The sequence below is a fragment of the Melospiza melodia genome, chromosome 2 (genome assembly GCF_035770615.1).
Source record: "Melospiza melodia melodia isolate bMelMel2 chromosome 2, bMelMel2.pri, whole genome shotgun sequence".
Classification (NCBI taxonomy): Eukaryota; Metazoa; Chordata; class Aves; order Passeriformes; family Passerellidae; genus Melospiza; species Melospiza melodia.
In genome coordinates this window covers 74,054,993-74,072,117 of record NC_086195.1, presented here as the reverse complement: position 1 = coordinate 74,072,117, position 17,125 = coordinate 74,054,993, and the positions used below count along the sequence as shown (strand labels likewise).

The following is a 17,125-nucleotide window of genomic DNA, read 5'->3' as shown; positions in this document are numbered from 1 at the left end:
CTGTGTCTTAGGCCAGGTCAGTCTTTTCCCTGTGGGAGCAGGGACGCGTGGGAAGGGGAGTGGAGCAAAAGTAAACTCCAACTACCAAGCATCCAGAAAAGACTTTTAGACCAGGATCCATGGTAATTTCTATGTCCACACTGGTAGACATGTCCAGTTTGAGGGTGCTATTGTTTATTTATTACAATTTTTATTAAAATTAATAGAAATATGTTGAGATGATAGCAATTGTTGCAATCAGGAAAGATAGTCAGTAGACCCCTAACTTCCCCGTTAGCATTCTTGGGAAGGATGGAAATATGTAACTTATTAAAAATCTGTGATTGTGTAAAACTATGGGGAGTAATAAACAACCTGTAGAGAACAAAAGGAACTCAGAGAGGTTTGAGATTTAGTTGGTAAATGGAATCACATGTGGCAAATGAAATTTAAAACTGAAATTGCTCCCTGATTTTTATTACACATGGGCTGGCAGAATATAAAACAGAATTGCAAAGTGAATAAGACTCACTTGAAACCAAAAGTCCTTAAGATGCCTTTGGAGTAACTTAAAGCTTTATTTTCCTTAATAAGGTGGGGAGCATTTGGAAAATATTACAAGAGGTTGTGTAGTTGTGTGATGTTTCCCTACAAAAGTCATTCTTGTCTAATATCCCTTGCTCTGGTCATATCTACTGGGGAGCCACAGATTAGGGCTGTGGTTGCTGCTTTTGGAGAAAACATGTAGAAACTAATAACTCAGAAGAACTGACCTGTTTTCAGGATTAAAGAAGTGCCCAGCATTAGTATACAAGCAGAGTGGGAAAGGTAGAGCTTGGCAACATCATCCTCCAGAGGATTGTTGGGAAGCAAAGTGAGGATTGAACGTTAAATGTCCCATGGTTTAACTGAGGTCCTGCTTATGCTGTGTATGTCTCTGCTGCAGAACAGATCACAGCTCTCTGGGGCTGAGTGGGCACAGCCTGGGCTCAGTAAATGGCAGAGGGACCAGCTTGGCTCTGCAGCTGCATCCTATGCTGCCTGCTGCAGATCAAGGTGCACTTACCTGTGTAAGCTCAGAGTGGATCTCTGAGATCCACAGAGAGATGGACTCTCTCTCCGTAGAGAGGTGTGACTGCGTGTAACTACAGCAAGGAAATTATTTTCCTGTCAGTGAAGGATCCTCTTGTGCTTAACCTTAACCATGTGCTTTGCAAGGTGGTGGTGTCGGTGCTGTGCTGGTGTGGCTTCAACAGGTTTTCCCTGCAAACAAATCTTCTGCAACATCAAGTGTAAATCAAGTGATAACCAAACCCAAGTCATTACAGTAAGGCATGAAGGTCTTACCTAGAGGAAAACAAAGTGTAGTTTGTGTGTGGGGAGGGCACAAAGGCTGTGTCTCTGTGGTTAGATGGTAGAGTTGTAAGGAGTGTTCCCAAGCACAGGGGCAAGTTTCAGACATAGCTACAGACCAGGCTGTTACCATCCATCTTTTGAGTAAGGGTGTTTGAGCATCTTCAGCCATGCACAAAGGTCCTGTGGTGCAAGTTAAGGATCACTAGTGGCATTTTGGACAAAATATCCTGTTTGGAGGATAAATGAGTTTATTAGTACAGATGTGAGGTGTGCTGGTTCACCTGGGCTCAGTGAGAATGGTCATGGGTATATTTAATTTATGACTATACGTGCGGCATTGCTGCCTTCCTTAGTTTGCCCTCTGGCTGCCACCAGACATATGAATTCCCCTAGAATCAGGGGCTGCTAGCAGCATTAATTTACCTGAAGAAGACAGACCCATGCAGAAGTATCTGGTCACTAATGTGGACGTGCCATGTGCCCTGGCAGCTTCAGGATGATCACAGCCTGTTTCTAGGTAGGCTTGCCTGAGTTCCTCCTGCAGGTGCACAGGCAGGTAGCATCCTGAGCCACTCCTTACCCTGCAGAGGCCAATTGAGTTACATCTGTAACAGTTTTGTTTCATAGTGGCCTTTTGGGTGCTTACAATTTACCGGGAAGCAGTGAAATGCATCTCAGATGAGGAAATACCAGTGTGCTTTATATCACGTTTAGCTTTTTCTATTGATTCCAGCTGGAGAAAGGGCAAATCTGAAGGAGCACGAATAAATGCAGAAGCTACACTGCATTATGGCAAACATCCAAGGAAGATGCAAATTCAGCTTCTCTTCTAGCCCACTTGGCTTATTCCTGTTTGCTTCCAGTCCTTAGAGAAAGTCACGATCCGAATCCAAAGCGTAATGGGTGGTGCTGTGATTCAGGGCTCCTGGGCCAGGGAAAAGCAGACATTCCCCACGAGGCACAAGAAATTTGAATGCTGACACACAGCATCTTTTCTTTCTTTGGGGGCTCATCATGGACTTTTCAGGTCTGGGCTATTGCAGAGAAAAGATTTCCTTCAAATTTGTCAGTGCGGCAGCTGAAAGACCTAGAGCTTTGGGGAGCTTTCGAGCTCAGTTCTGGCCCAAGCAGTGTGTTCTGAAGCCACACTACCCAGCACTGTGAAGGTGGTGCTTTCCAGTGCCCAATCCTTGGTCTTCTCCATAAGCATTGGTAGAGCTGCTGGGTAAAATGAAAAGGAGCCTTTCTTTTGTGTAGCTGCTTGTTAGCTCCCATTTTTCTTGCCAAGACTGTGCCGACAGCATAATTTTCATTCAGATTTGGGGGAGGTGAAATTTTCAGGAATTCCTTATGGATCATGTGCTTCTTAGGACAGGACTGAGAACTAATTAGCCATTAGTCTACTTCCAGTAAACAGATTGGTGACTGGCAAGAGTCTAGCTATTCCCTGAGTGGCAGCAGAGCTGGTGGGCCCAGCAGACTCCATCCTTGCTGTGTACGGCAGGTAGACCTCTGGGCATGTTTTACCCATCAGTAAGCTTGAACTGTGCATACACACTGCTTGATGTCTGGTTCTGCCAATTCTCTGGCTTCAGACTGGGCCAAAAATAGCTTTCCTTCAGGCTTTTGGGGTGATCCTTGTAGTAACATTGCCTTCCCAGGGAGGGCCAAAGGACAGCAGTGGTTCACAAAGCAGAGTGTGTGACTGATACTAGACAGAAGGTCTGGCCTCCCCTCTGATTTCTAACCATGACCTCTTTTGGCAGCGTGACTCACCACTGGGATGGGAGACCGGCCGCAGTCTGTGAGGGTCAGCTGTAATTATCACAGCTCGTCTGACCCATGTTAGATGTGCTGTTGATTTCCTGTGGGAGCTGTGACAGTGGTGATCAGTGTCCCACCACCCTGCTTTAAAATGGAGTAGTGTTTATTAGAACAGAGGCATGTATTGTGTAAGGAGTTGGTGTTCCCCTAAAACACACTCGGTGCTTCAGAGCCTGGCCATGTTTGCTGCAGCAGATGTGTCTTCCCCACAGAGATGCTTTGTGTCACTGCTCACCCCTGATGCAGTAGGGGTCTGTTTAAATTTCTCCTTGCAGGCAGCTGCACCGGCCACTCCCTGTTGGTCTGTTCTCTCCCAGCTTCAGCCACACCACGTCTGCAGGTTGTCAGGGTCATCCCCATTGTGCCTCAGGTGTTACTTGGAGATTGTTGTCTGGGAAGCTGTTGAGTGGCTTCCCCATAACAGCATGCTGAGCTCTGTGATGTGTGTGTGGAGATTCCTTGCTCTCCCAGCCCAAGTCCTCAGTTCACCCAGAGAGCTTAGTGTGATGGAAACATGGGAGTTGCACATCACACAGTCATGCAGACAGAGACACACAATTGTTAAGCTTTTGGTGTTTTTTGAGGTTTCCACGGTTGTGCCACATACATTGAGCTAAGCCCAAATCAGGCTCATTTTTGGGGTGTTTTACTGCCTGTTCTCCCTTCTCCCCCTTCCCTCCATCCTGTCAGGTAACTCCACTTTGTATCCCCAGTTTTCACTCAACACATTTGAACTAAGTGCCATTAGGGGACTGAGTTAGTCACCCATTCTGTCCTGCTCCTGCCCCTCCTGTAAGCCCGTGATGAGACCGGGAGGTATCTTAAAGTTGGGCTCAGGGTGACCATCTGTGTTGCTACATTTGTAGCCTCCACAATTCCTTTGCCATAGGTGACCCTGCCTGAAGCCCACTTTCCCTGCTCTTCAGTGACTTGAGCAAAACATCCACCTTTGTGGGAAGAGACATTAAATGCAAGTTACCAAGATAATGCATTCCCAGGTGCCAGTTCTGAATGACCTTCATTAACAAAAGTTGCCTTGAATTTCAGGTCTGGGGATTTGTCTGTGCTGAGGTCTCAGAGCAACTTGTTTGCTAAGCTGCATTTTCCTCTTTAGGGAATTCCCAATGAGAGCTGGAGGCTGACCAAGATTAACGAGCGCTACGAGCTGTGCGATACGTACCCTGCCATTCTAGCCGTGCCTGTAAACATTCCCGACGAGGAGTTAAAGAGAGTGGCATCCTTCAGGTCCAGAGGACGCATACCAGTGAGTGGGACAGAAGAAGCCACTTTGATGTGGTTTTGTTACACATAGCTTTGGGCAATAAGTAATACCAAGATCAGGCTGAGTCGATTCCAGGGAGCAAATAAATGGTCGGAAGATAATAAAAGTGACAACAACGTGTTTGAGAACATAGAAAACAACAGTATCTGCTGAAACTACTGTTGAGAAAGAGATGTAGACTAAACCAAAACTAGAAGATAAGATAATTTAGCGCAGCTCAGACTAAATCTCAGTTCAGTTCCTGGGAAACACAAGGTAGCCCTGTTTGGCTGTTTACAATTGTCTGGCCTACTCTGACTTTCAGGACAGAGAAATACGTAGTTATAGTCTTGATGAGAGCATTTATTTAATGAAATTAAGACAAAGCACATTGTTATGATGATTATTTCAGAGGTAACTGAAAAGGTACTGGTTTACTCCTCAAGTCTGTAGGAAATTCAGTCTGTTCCTAAAGTGCTTAACTTTTACATGGTGTAACATAAAGACACAGCCCACATACTGACTCACACAACAGCCAGAAAAAACAGTCTGCATCATATTTAAAAGTCAGACTCAAATAATTTGATCACCTTTTGTTTGTTCAAACTTTGGGAATGCCACCAGAATGAATAAAGACAGAAGGGTTCTTTCTTTCATTCAGTTGTGATGTAATAAAATCCAGCCTTCTGGACCCCCCTGATAGAGAATCCCAGAGCAAGCCATTACAGGTAATTCACTCCATTGGTTTAATGAATCCCATTTTCCCTTTATTTATTTCCCATTTGTTTCTGAAGGTCTTGTCATGGATTCATCCAGAAAGCCAAGCAACGATCACGCGCTGCAGCCAGCCCATGGTGGGAGTGAGTGGCAAGCGGAGCAAGGAGGATGAAAAGTACCTTCAAGCCATCATGGATTCTAATGCCCAGTCCCATAAAATCTTCATATTTGATGCAAGGCCTAGTGTGAATGCTGTAGCCAATAAGGTTGGGTACTTTTTCCTCTGTCTAAAATCGGGAATGTAGTAATTTAGAGCACATTTCCCACCACCATTTCATATTATTCTTAAGGATCACAAGGGTTTACCAGTGTAGAAGAAGTCTGAATGCAGTGATCTGATTCTCTAGACAGACTTTTATACCTTCACCGGTATCTGTAAGATATCAAGTGTGACTGCTGATGATCCATTACATTAATTTACAATGGGAAATTACATTGGAAAGGAAAAAAAATTGAAGTAGTACTGAGGTCAGACTCTAGCACCCTAGACCTTGTGTATCACCATTTTTCAATTCACATGGTTGAAAGACTGTTTCCTCTAACAGGGCTCAGAGCCCTGTCCAATCTGACCTTGAATGTTTCCAGGAATGAGGCATCTACCACTGTTCTGGAAAACCTGCTCCAGTGTTTTACCACCCTTACTGTGAAAAAATTCTTCTTTATATCTAGTCTGAATCTATCCTCTATTACTTTCAAACCATTACCCCTTGTCCTATCACAACAGGCCCAACTAAAACATCTATCCCCATCTTTCTTATAAGCTTCTTTTAAGTACTGGAAGGCTGCTATAAGGTGTCTCCAGGGCCTTCCCTTCTCAGCCTTTCTTCACAGGAGACGTGCTCCAGACCTCTGATCATCTTTGTGGATTTGATCCAGCAGGACCTTGTCTTTCCTGTGCTGGTTCCCCAGAGCTGGACACAGCCCTGCAGGTGGGGTCTGAGCAGAGCAGAGGGGCAGAATCCCCTCCCTGGCCCTGCTGCCCACGGGGCTTTGGATGCAGCCCAGGACAGGATTGGCTGCCTGGGCTGGGAGTGCCCACGGCTGGGCCGTGTCCAGCCTCTCACCCACCAGCACCCCCAAGTCCTTCTGGGCAGGGCTGCTCTGACCTGTTCATTCCCCCAGCCTGAGCTGATGCAAGGAGTTGCCCCAGGTGCAGCACCTTGCACTTGATCTTGTTAAACTTCATGGGGTTCCCATGGACCCACTTCCTGAGCTTGTCCAGGTCCCTCTGGATGGCACCCCATCCTTCAGGAGTGTCAGCTCCTGTACCAGTCAGCTGGGTGTCATCTGCACACCTGATGAGAGTGCACTTGATCCTTTTGTTTGTGTCACTGATGAAGATATTAAAGAGCTCTAGTCCCAGTACAGACTCCTCAGGGATGCCACTTGTCACTGCCTGGGCATTGAGCAATTGGCCACTACCCTCTGGATGTGATTATCCAATTTCTCATCCATCAAACTGTCTGTCCATCATCTCCAGTCTAGAAAGAAGGATGTTGTGGGGAACTGAGGCTTTACAGAAGTCCGGGTAGATGACACCTGTAGCCCTTCCCTTGTCCGCTGCTGTAGTCTCTCCATCATAAAGGCCACTGGGCTGCTCAGGCAGAATTTGCCCTTGGTGAAGCTGTGCTGGCTATCCTGAATCAGCTCCCTGTCCTCCACATGCCCTAGCATATCTTCTAGAAGGATCTGTTCCATGATCCTGCCAGGCACAGAGGTGAGGCTGACATTTTAGTAGTTCCCAGGGTCCATCATTCTACCCTTCTAAAATGGTGTTCCATGCCATCACTTTAAGCTTTGTTTTAATGGTGGAGCTACTTTGTTGCAGTAAAGATCTTTTTTTTTTTTTTTTTTAATCTGCCTTTCCCACTACTTAGGGAAGGCAATTAGTGTGTGGGTTATCCTCCTCTGTAATAGTATGGTAAATTTTTAAATGATAGATTAGCGAATGTAATGAGTTAACAGCTTGAATGAGGATAAATTATAATTACAGAGGAAAAGAAGGCTTGTAATGTGATATTCTTTGGTAAAAATTACAGCATTCATTAGGTATTGCAGAAGAGAGACACAAAGTGTGTGCCTGTACATGTTTGCTCCCAGCTGTAAGATAAAGCCAATGGTTTTTTCCTGCTTTAGATAGCCCAGCCACTGTAGTATTTTGTCAGCTGCTATTTGCTCAGGACAAATGACTGGGATAAAGTACAAAATATGGTTTTCCTAATGATTTGTATGTGAATTTTGTTCTTCAGGCTAAAGGAGGGGGCTATGAGAGTGAGGATGCCTATCAGAATGCAGAATTAGTGTTCCTGGACATTCACAACATTCATGTTATGAGAGAGTCGCTGAGAAAACTGAAAGAAATTGTGTATCCCAATATCGAGGAGACTCATTGGCTGTCTAATTTAGAGTCAACTCACTGGCTGGAGCATATCAAGGTATGCATGTCTGCATCCCCTGCACGTGGCTGAGCAACCACAAGTCCTTACCAGTCTGGGAAAGATATCCAGAGTCAGCTCCAGGATTTTCAGTTCCTTGTAAATGTAAAGACTTATAATTTGTTTTCTATTTATAAGCGTTTAAAACTGCAGTTCTTGGAGTGAGGAATCTTAAGGAGATGAAAAGAGGGATAAGGGAGGGGGCTGAAATCCTGAAAGATGGTGTTTTGGAAGTGAAGGATGTTCCTGGGTGACATGTAACTGTGAAAGCTCTGCTGAGAACTCAGGACTCACAGAGTTTCCAAGTTCTTGGCTCAGCTCCTTGACATCCTGGCATTATTGTGTGGGCCAGACAAACAAATGCTGGGAGTTTGGGGCCTCTCAGCCTTTCAGGAATCCAAGCAGAGTCAGAATAAGGAGGCAAAATGCTTTGGCTTCTCCAGATGCTGGTTTTCAAATAATGTTCTTTTCTAAAAATGTCCAGCTTACTTTGTTGCTCTGCTGATGCAGGCAGGGGTAGATCTGCACCTGGGGCAGCTGCAAGGTGATGGCCTTTCCTATCTGACACAACACGCTCCTGCATTTAAATATTGACTTGTCCAAGGACTGAGTTTCATGCAAGGGTTCTTCTACAGTTGTGCCTACACTACAGTTTAGATGTGTCATCATCTTGCTGGAACAGAAAATGTGTTCACCAGTTTTGCCGTCCTAGTTATAAAGTTGTTGGAACTGATTTACCATTCTCCTTGAGGCAAGCAGAGCCCTTGGTCTGTCCTGTGCTGTCACTAGCCATTTTTCATTTCTAGTTTCTGCTCCAAAGAGATTTTGTAATTTGTTCCTTCCCTTGTCCTAGCTCATTCTTGCTGGAGCCCTTCGGATTGCTGACAAAGTGGAGTCGGGGAAGACGTCGGTGGTGGTGCACTGCAGCGACGGCTGGGACCGCACGGCGCAGCTCACCTCGCTGGCCCTGCTCATGCTGGACGGCTACTACCGCACCATCCGCGGCTTCGAGGTGCTCGTGGAGAAGGAGTGGCTCAGCTTCGGCCACAGATTCCAGCTGGTGAGTCCCCAGCCCGTGGAGGGCACGGAACAGAAAGTTCTTGTCTCTCTTGAAGGATTTCAGAGGAGTTTAACAATTCCTGTGAGAAGTTGCCTGGCTAAACTCACTGAAGAGAGGTGAATGCTGATGTTATTGTTTTCTACCTATAATTCCATTCAGCTCTTAACCTCCTTGGGATGTATTGGTTAGATACAGGGAACAGGTGGTATTTAAATGTCTCAGGTGTCTGATTGATAATGTCATGTTCCCATGCTTAGGCTTAAACTAGCAGTGTGCTTTGGGTTCAGTGCTGGCATTTCTGCTGGCAGAGACCACTGGGCATTTTTTGTCTTTATTTCCAGTTCAGTCCATTTTCTCAGGGTACTTGGGCACCATCATCTAAGAAATACTTTTGTATTGAAGAGGTTTGGGAATTTGTTTATAGCCTTGACCTCACATTTTCTTCAAGCACATTTTATTTTTGGAGAGGCTTCTAATTATTTAGGTGAAAGAGCAGCAGCTTGAGCCTGGACCAAGAGTAGTTTGTGGTTGTGCCCTAGCAGTTGGCAGAGAGGCAGCTTTGTGGGCTTGTGACACAGCAGTTTGTTATGGTTTGCACTGATGGGAATTGAGAGAGCCTTTCAGTAGTATCCTTTCAGTCTTGTTCCCATTGTGTTTTGCCCGTAGCTGTTCTCTAGTGGTTGTTAATTTTTCAAGGGCTAGAACAAGGTCTGTGTGCAGCACTTGCAGTGGTGGGCTGCACTGTCAAATGCTCTGAGGAAGGTGGGGAAACTGAGGCACTAATGTGACTGAGGTTCCGCTGCAGCAAAATTTGTTATCTGGTATTTGAGCAATGAGTGTTTTAGCTTCTTCACTGTCTAGGCAAGGAAGATACCAACAGCAATTTCCTTTGGTGAGGGGAGAACAGTTTTAGGGATCTCTGTTACTTACAGGTTCTTGTTCTATCTTTGTGCAGTACTTGGGCTCCCAGGTAATATATAATCATTAACGAGTACTGTGCTAGTTCTGAGGAGTCGTGCCTCACATGTGTTGGCCACACAGCACGGTCAGGGCTGGAGGCTGCCTCTGGGAGTGCTGTCATTGCTGCCTCTCTGGAGGTGGCAGGAGATGGGCTGGGCTGGTGTTTGTACAGCTCTTGGAAGCCGCGAGGTGTTGTGTGACGGGTATCGCCGCATGCCGTGCCTGTAGGTAGTGTTTGCATCCAGCACCCTCCACTACTGAAGTAGCCAGGACAACAGCTGCAACTGAAGCAAAAAGCATTCTCATTTTTCTTCCTTCTGAACTTTAGCTATTAACTGAAATCAGTGCCAGCATAGCATCTGGAGCCTCTACTCAAACAACTCTTGTTTTAACTTAGCATGAAAATATCCCCATAAAGAATTTTCACTTCAAAGACAAAGAGAGTAGCTGTCCTTTACTCCTTTACCCACTGATATGGACAAAGCAGTATCAGGACTCATTTGAAGTTTTTTAAAGCTGTTGGTAAAGGTTTAGGTGCCTGAGAGCAGGCCCCACGAAGCTTGTGTGACTCGTCTTCTTTGTCCTGCTGTTTCAGAGGGTTGGCCATGGGGACAAGAACCACGCGGACGCGGATCGCTCTCCCGTCTTCCTGCAGTTCATCGACTGCGTCTGGCAAATGACGAGACAGGTACACTGCTGGGTGGCACCCGTGTCCCCAGAGCCATGCACAGTGCACCAAGACACTGCCTGGTGTCTGGACACTGGAATGGTTTCCAAACTGACCTGTGCAGGCTCTCCTTCCTGGGCTTGTACTCTTGCTTCGGTTGTGGCAGCAGGCTTTTTGGGAGTCTGTTTAGCACAGAGAAAGCACTTGCTAATGCAAGTCCCTAGCACAGTGGGTGTAACAGATCCCTGTTGCCCTTGCTCAAGCTGGTCCTGTAACGTGTTCCATTTTAACTTCTTCTGAAGGCAAATGTACTGCTCCCAATTCATAATGTGAGGTGCAGAGCTGAGTGCCTCACTTTAGACCTGGCATGGCAAAGGTACAGTCCAGGAGAGATCCCCTGTGTCTGTGAGATTTTTCCCCAGGCACATGGAACCTGGAAGATTTTTTTTTTGATCTTCTGTGACACAAAAGTCAGCTATGATCAGGCAATTCATTGAAAAAAAGTTAGGCTCACCCTGGGTTAGACCAGGAGGAGTGGAAGAGAAGGATGGCACTATATATGGAAGAAAAGGATGCCACTGCATATGGCACTGTACCACATCAATGCAGAGAGAAGAGGAGGCTTTACCATCATCAAAAGTCACTTTCATTGTGGTCTCCTTGGATTGCTTCTACAGCTGGGCATCCTGACCTGCAGCTGATGAGGTCAGGATGTCACAACTGGGGCAGCCTGGGAAGAGGAGGGTGGTTGTGAGGGAGGAAGGCCTCCTGCTCTCCTCTCCATCACCCCTGCATGTCTTTGCAGTTTATTCTTATTCGCCCTCTGAGGAGCTTCAGTTGTCCCTGTCTCAGGTCAGATTGATTCTGCTCAGAACTCAGCAACAAACATGGCCTGTGCCCATAGACCTTCTGCTCCTGCTGACCTCTGTCACCAGGTGCCTCCCTGCTGTTCCTCTGGGAAGTGCTGTGTTAGGCACTCAGGTTATTTCCATTTGGCCCTGGGACATTTCCACTTTTTGAATGTATTTATTTCACGTGTGCCTTTTGTTCACAGTCTGGCTGCATGGCTTGTCATGAGGGACAGCCATAGCAGAGCAAGCTTCAATTTTAAGCAGCACTGAGTGTACATAAACACAGTGCTCTAACCCCTCAGACCTCTGGCTTTTGCTCAAAATTCCTCTCTGAACATGCAAAGCAGCTTTCCAAGAGGGAAACTCTTGCTCCTGGAAGGAGCAAATATGACCCTGAATATCCAGCCAGGCAGGGAACAGGGACAGATCCTGTTCTACAAATCAAGAAGCCAACTCCTTACCAAGACCACAGCACGAGAGAAAGTTTGTTTTCCTGTTTTAAATCCTAAAGTAATTTTCTATTTCTGTCTAAAGTTTCCTACAGCATTTGAGTTCAATGAGTACTTCCTGATCACCATCCTGGATCACCTGTACAGCTGTTTGTTTGGTACCTTCCTGTGCAGCAGTGAGCAGCAGAGAGTGAAGGAGGTAAGACAGCTTCTCCCCGAGATAAGAGCCTGTTCCTGATTGCTTTAGCTGGCCAGATATTGCTACAGAAGCTGGTTCCTCACTCAGAGATAGTTGTAGATGTGAGGCTGGAAATGCCAAGCCCCCTTCTCAATAGCTGGGACTTGGGGGATTTTCCTCTTTGCATAAAGTGCTGTCTGTTGGAGGCTTCATGTTTCAGAGCAGCACCATCTCCTTTCTGGACATGCTGTCTACTTCCAGTTAGTCACTAGTGGTTGAATAGCTCCTGGTACTCCCAGGTAATGGAAATGCAGCTTTGCTTTGAACTTCAGTTTACTGTAACCTTCTCTGTGGGAACTGGTGCTTTTTTGTCATGCCTTGTCTTGAGGTGATCCCTTTAGGGTGCTTTTAACTCGCTAGTGTGTGCTGTCATTCTGCACACAGAGGTTACAGCAAGTAACTGGTCTGTATGTGTGTTCTTGCTGTGCTTGCATCTTGCCAGGAGAGGACAACTCTCCTACTATTATTAAGGACATGCCTCTCTGTCCTGCCACAAGCCAGCTCTGCCCTGTAGTCTGGCCAAGGTTTGTTTGCCCAGGGAGGAGCGTAGAGAAGTGTTCATCCAGACCCAGTCTGGAATTAGAAGGAAAACAGTGGCACTCATTCTGTCTCACCTACCTAAAGATGAAGCATTCTGTCACCAAAGGCTGCAGCCTAACAGCACAGAGGTACATGATGGCAGTGCTGTGAGGACCTGATGTGATTACACATGATAGAAAATCAGTTAAAAAGAATCATAAAAACTAGATGGAAAATAACAGTGATAGCATTTTACTATAGTGAAATCAGTGTCCCTGTTTCTCTGGAGTCCACAGTGATTCAATAATTGTCATTTCAAGGAAATAAAATCTGCATGCTGTTTGCACATGAGTTTTTTTTTTTTTTTTCAAGGCCTCAGCCTAGTGAAGTACTTAATCTAGAAAGTACATCAGCACTGGTTTCAGTGGGAGTATTCACAGGCATAATTATTCCACTAGATCAGGGCCTAAGTCAAATGTTTTCTTTTTTTCCTTTGCAATTAAATACTCCAGCAAGTCCTCCAGGAGCACTTCAGAGAAGTGAAGTTTAACTAAAGCACCAGGAGTTCACATGCCAGTGTCCCCTCGCTGTAGCAGCGGCGATTCCTGATCTGTGTTGACAGCTGGGTGGGTCAGAGGGGTTGTTCTGTGCCAGGGCGTGTGTGCCTGCCTGCATCCATGTGCTCAGAGTACAATAACCACATCAAAAGAACAGTTTTGGGGTTGTTTTTTTAAAGGTACAAAAAACAGCCAGCTCCATATTAATGACAGGCATATGTCTATGCTGCTACAGTTTGTAGATAGCTGGGATTCGTACGGCAAATAAAGCCTCCTCCACCCCCTTCCCTTACAGAGCCTTCCAAAAAAGACTGTATCACTTTGGTCTTACATCAACAGCCAACTGGAAGACTTTACTAACCCCTTGTACGTGAGCTACTCCAACCACGTCCTGTATCCCGTGGCCAGCATGCGCCACCTCGAGCTGTGGGTCGGCTACTACATCCGCTGGAACCCCAGGATGAAGCCTCAGGTACGCCTCTTGCCGCTCCTGCTTCCCTCTCTGCTAGTACCAGTACTGTTTCTTTGGAGGTCAAGAGCTTCAGGTAATGTACAAACTTATGCTTAAATCTGAAAACAAACACCTAAATTCAAATGCCAGCAAGAGCAAGCACCACCTTGAGCTGCCTAATGCAGGTGCCCAGCTGGACATCACCACCTTGTGAAATCTGCAGGAGCTGAAGATTCTCAGCAATCTGGGAGATTTCTTACTTAGAATGTGGGAAAAATTATCTGAGTTCTCTTTACAAAAGATCTTGAAACCCCTAAGACTTCTCTGAATGTGGGGTTCTATATTGGAATTTTGGGGCTGTATTTAAATTACTGGTGATGGGAACCTGCTGCTTGCTCTGGCTGCCTGAGGCACCAGGGGTCTGACCCCAGCCAGCAGGGAAGGTGACCAGCAGGGAAGCTGGCTTGCCCAGGGCAGGCACCTCAGATTAGCAGCCTGAGCATGACCCTGAATGCTGACATCACTTTTTAGTAGAAAGGGACAAAAAATCCCAATTGCTTCAGTGCCTGTCTGCAGGTAGCAGTTTTGCAGATCTGCAGCGTTAAAGACAGGAACCCAGCAAACACTTTGCAGTACTGACTGTTCAACAGTCAGAAATATGTGAAAATATTTAGAAGAATTTGGCTGGGTTTTTTCTTCCCAAGCCCCTGAAATTATGTCCAGGCTGAGATGCCATGGCCAGTGCCCCCCAGAAATGTCAGAGATCAGAGTCTGGCAACTGTCATCTTTCAAAATACGTACAGACTGTTTTGTTTAGCCACCATTGCACTGTGCATGTTGGATCCAAATAAGCAGCCAAGAGCCAGAGCACACACTCGGGTACCTGCGGGCTGGAGACTGATGACACTCATCTGCCTCCTTCCCCTATCGCTGTCTGTAAGGTCAGCGGCAGCTTTGTGCTTCAGGCTCCCTTTTCCATGCTGACCTCCCAGTGCTCAGCCGCACATTTCCTTGCAGGAACCGGTTCACAATCGCTACAAGGAGCTTCTGGCCAAGCGGGCTGAGCTGCAGAAGAAAGTGGAGGAGCTGCAGAGAGAGATCACCAACCGTTCCACCTCATCCTCGGAGCGCGCCGGCTCTCCCGCGCAGTGCGTCGCTCCCGTACAGACAGTTGTATAATAGGGACTTTTTCCTGCTGACTACCTTCCCAGGACCATGGGGGGCAGCTTTTCTGGAACCTCCTGGATTTCCAGCATGGTGCCTGGGAGATGCCAACTTATTTATTTATTTCTCTCCAGGGTAATTTATTAGTACTGTAGCACTAGAGAAAGCTTAAAGCAAAAACCAACACAGACAAGACCCCCTATGCAATTACCCTTCTCAGTGGCTAGCTTATATTGCACTTGCCACCTGCAAGAAGCCTGGAGCTTGCTCTTTGTTCACTGATGTGCTGGAAATCACTTGGCTTGAAAGAGTCTGTGCACGAGCATGAAGTACTGTGGAGGAAAAACATCTGCTCAGAAGTTTGAAAGGCCAAACCTGACTTTGTATTGGAGCCTCAGATGCAGCTGTGCCATCACACACCCTCCTGCACAGCAGAGTCAATGTGGGCGTTTGCCAGCACGCCTGGAAAGAAGCAACAGCAGTGTCTGAAACAAGTCATTCCCTTCACCTCAACCTAGGTCACAGGAAGCCATGCAAATGATGCCTTATTTAAAGAAAGGGCAGCTTCTCCCAATAAAACACTGCGGTAGAGGAATAACAATATAGGACATGATTTTGTGGGACAACGTTTACTTCCGCCTCTGCAACTTTAGAATCTCACTTATGGTTTACAGTGGGTGTGCCAGGATGCAACTTAAGCACCTTTATTTCAGAGGGGGAGCAGAGTGGGCTCCCCTGGCTTTCCACAGCTCCTCTGGCCTCCAGTGCCTCAGTCATCAGGGGGAAAGGTAATGGAATACCAAGGGGCACATGTGAACTGCTGGGATCAGCCATTACATTTGCTTGGGTAAGCATAATCAGCAATTTTAATGCTTCTGTGCAGGGTTATTGTGGTGTACTTATGGTATTTCAGCTTTCTGCTAACTAATGGAAGCAACTGTGCATCAACCAAAGACGCCTTTCTGCCTGCATTGCAACTGCTGCTTTAGGTTTTTCTGGAAGACTGAACAGCTTAGCCATTTCCTAAACCCTACCTTTTTCCTCATAGTCTGCTTCAAGAATTGGTGTCACTCAACTAAACTCAAGCTGAAATTGAATTTTAATACAAAAATTTACTGTAGGGGATACAACACATACTTGGTGAAACCATGACTGCCCCTTTGCTCTTCCAAACAGGTAAGCACAGGGTTGCAGAGGGCTCTTGGAGCAAAGGCAGTTCAGTATGTGCAAGGCTGCTTCTCCCCCTCTCTGCTGAGGAGCAGGGGTACTGCTTGGTGTGGGTTCCCGTGTTCCTCTTTTAGGATTGGATCCCAGACTGGTCACCTGCTTAATATACCTGTCAGCTGCTTCACTCAGCTGCTGTTCCACTAGAGAGGGATTTTTGGAGGGAGCATAAGAGCAGACCTATTCCCACCTAAGAAATGGCCTTTCAAAAGCCACATTCCTTCCAAGGCAGTTAGCAGTCACTTCCTCCTGCAGTCTCCAGTTCTGCCTGCTCTACTGCTGCAATCACCACTCCGTGCTTACAGAGAAATCCAGGGCCACCTTGTGACAGGGTGAGTAACAGGCTGCACAGCATCACCACGGCTGTTAAGGGGTGGCCTGCCACAGTACGGTTCAAAACTGCAAAGAATCCACACAAAACACTTCCTCATTTGCTGTGAGGGCAGGTCTGCTCTTACCTACAATCACTATATAAGATGGTTTAAAGCATTATTCTGTATTAGCAAATTGACTATGTGTGTATATTTTGTTTCTTGATGAAGGCTGTTTGGTTTCCTTAATGCTAATAAAAACAGAAAAATTGATGAAGTTCCTGTGCTCTTGTTTTCAACTATGTGGTTTTTCAAAGGACTTGCAAGACATGCAGACATGAAATAAATAGCACTGCAAGTTCAGTGTGTGAAATCCAAATCTCTCTCATTTGCCTGCAGAGGGTCTTTCAAGTTGTTAATATTCAAACTCTGAGGCCTAGAATGACAGAAAACCAAGATTCATCTTTGGACAAGTTTCATTTATCCTGTACAGACCAGCACTTAGCTGTCAGCATTATAAAAACAGAATCACAAAACGGTTTGAGTTGGAAAGGACCTTCAAAGATCATCCAGTTCCAACCCCCCCGATTGGCAGAGACACATTCCACTAGACCAGTGCTCAAACCCCCATCAAACCTGGCCTTGAATACTTTCAAGGACAGGGCTCTCTCCAGAGGTCCTTCCCAAGTAAAATGACCAAGTGCAAGTTTCAGCTACTGATTTTTCAGGACTCCCAGCAGGAGCTGCTCTTTAAGTGGTTACTGTCACTATACCTGGTTAGCAGCAGCTAACCCCTTATGTGCAAGGAGACAAGCTGGCTGGATCCCCTACAGGCAACAAACTCAACTCCCTTCTGCCTGTGCTGGCCCTGCAGAGTTCCCTGCCTGCTCAGCTACAGGCAAGGGTGGACTGCTCTGACTCTGCCCTTCCCTGCAGCTCACAATTCATCACCCTGTCCAGGGAGAAGTCTCCTTGCCATAAAAAGCCCACTGGCTGTGGCACAGTGCTGCAGCAAACACCCAGCTAATACAGAGGAAGTGCA

At 46.4% G+C, this 17,125-nt stretch overlaps 1 protein-coding gene across 3 annotated transcripts in view; it reads left to right on the top strand.

Annotated features, from left to right (window-relative positions):
• The window catches only part of MTMR2 (myotubularin related protein 2), a 62,668-nt gene extending 46,308 nt beyond the window's left edge, over window positions 1–16,360 (top strand). For all 3 annotated transcript variants that reach the window (XM_063148891.1, XM_063148892.1, XM_063148890.1), the window contains 8 exons: window positions 4,274–4,423; window positions 5,215–5,403; window positions 7,447–7,632; window positions 8,486–8,692; window positions 10,248–10,340; window positions 11,705–11,818; window positions 13,229–13,405; window positions 14,402–16,360. In XM_063148891.1, coding sequence (XP_063004961.1) covers window positions 4,274–4,423; window positions 5,215–5,403; window positions 7,447–7,632; window positions 8,486–8,692; window positions 10,248–10,340; window positions 11,705–11,818; window positions 13,229–13,405; window positions 14,402–14,563 — 1,278 coding nt within the window. In that variant the 3' untranslated portion in view covers window positions 14,564–16,360. The remainder of the gene's footprint in view (window positions 1–4,273; window positions 4,424–5,214; window positions 5,404–7,446; window positions 7,633–8,485; window positions 8,693–10,247; window positions 10,341–11,704; window positions 11,819–13,228; window positions 13,406–14,401) is intronic.
• Window positions 16,361–17,125: the final 765 nt, after the last annotated feature.